General features: G+C 44.0%; 1 protein-coding gene across 1 annotated transcript; it reads right to left on the reverse strand.

Annotated features, from left to right (window-relative positions):
* Positions 1-3,109: 3,109 nt before the first annotated feature.
* Positions 3,110-4,159, reverse strand: LOC308296223 (gamma-crystallin M2-like; the record flags this gene model as incomplete). The annotated part of the gene is made up of 3 exons (XM_080739394.1): positions 3,110-3,391; positions 3,559-3,801; positions 4,127-4,159. 3 exons carry the CDS (start codon positions 4,157-4,159, stop codon positions 3,110-3,112), a joined length of 558 nt encoding a protein of 185 aa, XP_080595520.1.
* Positions 4,160-6,380: the final 2,221 nt, after the last annotated feature.

A 6,380-nucleotide genomic window follows, 5' to 3' on the forward strand; every position in this document is an offset into this window, starting at 1 on the left:
TTTAATGTCTTTCATCTCTGCTCACAAGCTTTCAAGCAATATCACAACGTTTGTGTTTGGTTGGGGTATGAGGCCTTTACGCTGATGACGTTCAAAGCTTTTTCTTCTTCCCTTCCTCCCTCTGCCAAACGGGTTGAAGAGCCTGGCTCAAATCTCACAGTGGATGTCTTCCCAGCACCTCCCCAACTACCGAGCTTCTTTTCTTCCCTGGAAAGTACTGCCCGCTACAACATCTTTCCATTTCCATTGACGACACCCTGGTGGTTTCTGTTCCAACTGCCAGAGCCTGGGAGTGGTCCTGCAGCTATAACCTTGTGTCCTGGACAGTCATCTGTCCTTCAACACACACACGCACGCACGCACGCACGCACGCACGCACGCACACACACACACACACACACACACACACTGTAGGCAAGGCAAGGCAATTTTCTTTGTATAATTTAAACAACAAGGCAATTCAATGTGCTTTACACAAAACATCAGGCAAATAAAAAAATCACACCCGTGTGAACTGAGCGGTGGTTTACCCCCCCCCCCCCCCCCCCCTTCCCCCCTGTGTGTGTGTGTGTGTGTGTGTGTGTGTGTGTGTGTGCGCGTGCGTGTGTGTGTGTGTGTGCCTGGTCTGGCCTGGCCTGAACAACAGCGCCCCTCCCTTAACATGTGTGGTCATAAAAGGTACTGCAGGCCTGCAGGCTACATACAGACACACACACACGGACGGACGGACGCATACACACACGGCCACGTATAGGAGACGGTGTAACCACCGCTCAAAATATATAAAATGACCGGAGGATACATAAAACTAGAAATAGCCTACTGTATGTAAAGATGTAAAGAAAGTCGGACAAGTACTATAGTCTGGTTACCCTGTTAGGGTAACCACACTAACACAAGTACAGTGTAGAGGAGAAAAGAAAAAGAGTGGGATAAAAAAGAAAAAGTTTTACGCTATACGTCTGCATTTATTTTAGACCCTTCCTCACCAATGAGTCTGCCTAGCATCCCTTCAAGATGCCGTGCCACGCCTGCTATTTAACACCCCCCACACATACACATATTATCATGTCTCTTTTGCATTCCCTTCACTGGCTTCTGAATCTGGTTGCTGCCTGCTTTGAATTCAAAACACTGGATGGCCTACAAGGCAATCAAGGGCATCACCTTAGATTCAGGATTCCATCCACCCCCCTAGGCTACACCCCTTCCCACACACTTCAGTTAACACAGGATGTCTGTCCGTCTCTTCCCTACGACGCCTATGCAAGCATCCGAGACTCTTCTCCCTCCCCATTTTCCAAAACAGTCTGAGGGAAAACCCACGGTTTCAGACTCCATCTTGTTACCTTTTTTATAGATATTAGTTACTTGCGCCAGCAGAGCGCAAATGTACTGCGATTGGCTGGGTATGTATATGTCGGTGTCCTTCTTTGTTTAAGCCTGTATAGCCCAATCAGGGAACAACATTTCTAGTAACGTCATCATTAACAGCCAATGAGATACCTGCATTCCTGGTGATTCCAGGGGTGAGCGCACCTCATGGCGCGCTCTGCTGGCACACAAGTAGGCCATGCATACTGTACATGACCTACTTGTGCACTAGGCGCAAGTTGGCACCTCTATGAATACACTATGAATGCGATTTAGTTGGTGTTTGCTTGACAACACTCAGCGTATGAGTATAGCGTATGAACACTTGTGTGCGGCAAGTTATGAGGAAAGTACTGGGAGCTGATGGTTGGTGTGGCGCTCCACCTCAGCAATCCATCTCCATAGGGTCGAGTGCATTGTAACGAGGATAGGTTACCACATTCTCGGCTGTTACCGACAATAAACCGCTCTGACCTACTTACTGTAAAAGCATCTGCTAAATGCCTAAATTGTCATTTTGTGGCCTAGTCCTACTTACTGTATTGGAATGTTTCAACACACTTCTGTTCGTATATGCTCTATTGAATAATATAGGGAAATGCAACCAGAATCTGTCAAATTGTCAGTTATTATCAGTGATCTCTGCTTTGAGTGCTTTCCTTTCACTGCTTATAATGTCAACATCCTATAACTTCTTCAACTTTGTGAGTTGGTGCTGAGCCCAACGTGATAATACAACAGATCCTCTTGGCAGCATTATCCAGCATTCAGACTAAATCTGCCAGCCTGCATGGCCCACTTTCGAACAATTTCGCACTTCCAGAAGTCATAATTATTGTGACATTGCGTGGGAACTGGGAAGCGTGTCGCTTATAAAAGCACAAGTAAAACTCCCCACACTATCTATCCTCAACTATGGGCTCTCAGGTCCCAGTCCATCTCGTGCTCATTAAGCATATGTCTCATTTTCCATTTCAGACGGCAGATAACACAGAAGTGCGCACAAAAGCACTATTTTTCAGGGCCGTCAGCTCATCTTGTCTCAAAGTCTAATGAGACGGGATCAAATATAACAGACAATACCGGGGAGGAGGGAGGAGGAGAGGGGGGGGGGGGGGGGGGGGGGGGGGTAGAGTCCTGGGTGAGCGGCAGAACAATGGGCCTGGAATGTGCCGTCACCGCTGCAGTGGGGCCAGTGAATGCAGATGCTTCTGTAATGAGGGATTAAGTGGTGGATTATGGGTCTTTATTAAGATGTTTCTGATCCTCATTAGGCTCGAGCTCATATCAGCGGCATCGATTCCCCCCTCGCTCGCCGGATTGGCCCCTCTCTCTGGTGGAACCAGAGTGAGGGGGGGGGGGGGGAGAGAGAGAGAGAGAGAGAGAGAGAGAGAGAGAGAGAGAGAGAGAGAGAGAGAGAGAGTGCTTGTAGAAATGCTATTTTTGGGAAAAGAGATGTGTACATTTTGATGACAAACATAGGGATGCCACCGAGCCAGGTTGAAAGGGTTGGTTATATGTGAAATGGGCTAAAGGAAAATTTCTGTCTGGCCATGCAGGCCAGAAACAGGTGTGTTGACTGTCCAACGTCAATATTTCTATATCTCATTACAGCTCTTGAATGTCACCAAGGAGGCACACATGGCAACACATGAGGAACTAGGTGAACAAAGAACACACGTCAAAACTTGAAAGCAGCTTAGTTCATGACAGTTTTATTCAGTGCAAAGAGAGTCTAGTAGCAGGAGTCCATGATGCGCTTCATGCTCATGAACCTCATGCCGCTGCTCATGCCCATGTTCATGAAGTTCCTGTACTCTCCGGGCCTCATGTACATCATCCTGCCCCTGTAGTTGGGCTGCTCGTACATCAGCCAGTGGCCGTCCATCACGTTGCAGGACATGCAGTTGTTCATGCGGTAGCGGTCCATGATGTTGTCACAGTCATCCATCAGCTCGAAACTCTGGCCTCCGAAGTTCTCCCTCTCGTAGATCTTCATCCTGTAGTTGCCCCTGTGCTGTGGATCACAGGGAGAGTGGGTTGGACTTGTATCTGAATGTAGCTTTGTTTTAAGCTTTAAACATTAACCCTAGCGTTCCAATTCTGGGGTGATCATTCAGCTTCTCGATTATTCAATTTAAAGCAATCGCAGAAAATAACCGGGCTCGTTGCAGCCCTACTTACCATGGGAATCATGCGGCAGGACTTGATGTGGTCGCTCATGCCCATCATGCTCATGTAGTCGGCGTACTCGCCCCTCCTCATGAAGTACTGGTTGCCCATGTAGTTGGAGCGGTCGTAGACCATGAAGCAGCCCCTCTCCACCCTGCAGGAGTGGCACCTGCTCAGGTAGGAGGACATGTCGGGACAGTCGCTCATGCACTCATAGGAGCGGCCCTGGAAGTTCCTCTCCTCGTAGAAGATGATCTGCGGGAGTGGTGGTGGGAGAGGTCCCGGTTAGCATTGGGTTCCTTTGGATCCATTTTTTACACGCTCAGAGTTGCATTAACCCTCAGGTTTTTTTTACTGTGTGTAGTTACAGTATGTGTTCAAATTCAGACTGATTCAGTTCAGCTCTGTGTGAAACTGGCTGATATTTGAATGTATGAAATGACCACTCTTCAGTGCTAGTTGTGGTTATCTAAACAGAAATTTCCCAAAACTTAAGTGTTAGGCCATGGCAGGCTCTGGGTTATGGTTACCCTTCGTAGTGGAAAAGAGCCTATAATGATTCAGGGAGCGTTTACAGTACCTTGCTCATCATGTTCATTCCAGTGGAGGTCATGTTGCTGGTCAGTGGGCTGCTGGTGCTGCTGCTGGTTCTCTTGCTCCTGAGCTGAACTGTACCCTATCTGGTTAACAGTTTCCTTTTATACCTGACCCACCACACTGGCCTTTTGTCCTAAAAAAAGCCCTGAGCCAGCAACATGCCATAGAAATCCATAGAGCAACGGAGGCCCGCAGCAGGCCACGTTACCCTGGGGCCAGGCCGATGCAAATGTACTGTATATAAAAAAAGGCCTTTCTTTCAACGATCATTTCTCGTATTCAGTAGGCCCACACAAAGCCCGCTTTGAAAGGGTTAACAATCAGCTGTTTGTTGTCACACCTTGACATTGTTCGTCCACGTTCGGCGTGACACGCAATGTGTTTGTTGTTTGGGTGCACTGGCTGAATAGCGCACCATTGTGCCAAGTTTGCAGAGCTCAATACAACGGTACACAAACAAATCCTGAGGTTTAATTGAACTGAGACCACATGGAAGGGTCTATTTGGTCCCATGTGTGCAGGCTCATATTTAGATTAACACATTTGACTGTGTAATGTTGGTAGGACAATAATCCCTCCTATCCGCTACTACTGCATAGGCAGACATGCCATTAAAATGTCACATTGAATAGAATAATAGGAGGTTACAATAATGATTATTGCGTTATATCTACAGTACCGTAATAACATGGGTTTAAGTGAAAAGCAAGGTAAAACCACCTGTATCAGTGACTATAAGCCTATTTGATATTTGACTGATGTAAGTTAAATAGAAATAAAATATATTAGATAAAATATTTCAATATATATATTATATATATATATATATATATATATATATATATATATATATATATATATATATATAAAGATTCACATTACAGAATCATTTTCATAATAAAAATAGTTGCCTAAGCATTGTTTTCATAAACATTTATGTGTGACTCTAGAGTTGTGCATACCAAACTAGCTGTCCTTGTCCTTGACATACACAAAAAGGTACATCATCATAAGATGCAGGCTTTATTTATTTCAAATGGGATATCCTCTTCCTGTGATCAATAATAATGATACACAATCTAGTCTGAATTGTGTGCTTGGCTGTGTTGGTGCTGTGTGTACAGTAGCCCTGTGACACCCAATGGTTGAATTCTATCCAGGGGTCATCAATAAAAATGATGTCCGTACACAGACAAATGTGTCTGTGGCAAGACTTGGTCTTGCTCGTGGAAACGTATAGATTTTATTTTTTACACACCATTATAATATTATTATTTTGATAATAATAATTACTTAGGTCTCCAGGTTTTCTTTAGAATAATGTATGACACTCGTTTACTATGACAGATTGACACTACATTCACTGTTTCATTAGCTTAAAGGCCCATTCCCACTGGACCAGATAAACAGATACAAAATATCTGTCTCCATTCAAGTGTGACAGATATTTTTTTATCTGTATCTTACCATCCACTTGAATGGAGACAGATATTTTTTATCTGTTCATCTTAACTCTGAGAGTTTATATGGAACCATGTGGACATGTAAGGGTCCATTTCCATTTGATTTAGTAAAAAAACAGAGTACTGATTCTATCACTGTATGCTACTCTTCGTATGTAGTCAGTGGTGTAAAGTAACTAAGTACCTTTGCTCAAGTAGCACTTTTACTTCACTGTTACTTTTACATCTACTTCATTACATCTCAGAGGCAAATATTGTACGTTACTCCACTACAATTATTTGAAACCTTTACTAGTTACTTTTTAGATTTTGATTATTATTACAGAACATACATTAACCACTTCAGCCCTACATTTTGGCCATTTGAAAAAATCTGATCTACAAGCTCACACTGAGCTTGTAGATCTGCTATTTTCAAAAAATGTTATAAGCCTACATTTGAAAACTTGAAATGGGACATTCTGCATAATGAGTACTTTCTACTTTTGTAGCCTACTTTAAGTAGTCTACATTGTGATAACAATGCTTTTGTACTTTAACTAATTTGATTCAAAAGAACATTTTGAATTCCGGACTTTATAATGGAGTATTTCTACATTGCAGTATTGATACTTTTTCCACCACTGAATGTAGGTCAGCTCAACGGACCCGTTTGAGTGGCATGTACGCCGAGGCCTTCACCACAAGGTGGCGCTGTGAGCCATGTTCCTCTCTTGGTAACACAGCATGTTGTCAAACGTTGCTAAGGAAGTATATCTGCTGTCATCAAAGCTA

The sequence above is a fragment of the Nannobrachium achirus genome (genome assembly GCF_963921795.1).
Source record: "Nannobrachium achirus genome assembly, chromosome: 12".
In the NCBI taxonomy this organism is placed as follows: domain Eukaryota; kingdom Metazoa; phylum Chordata; class Actinopteri; order Myctophiformes; family Myctophidae; genus Nannobrachium; species Nannobrachium achirus.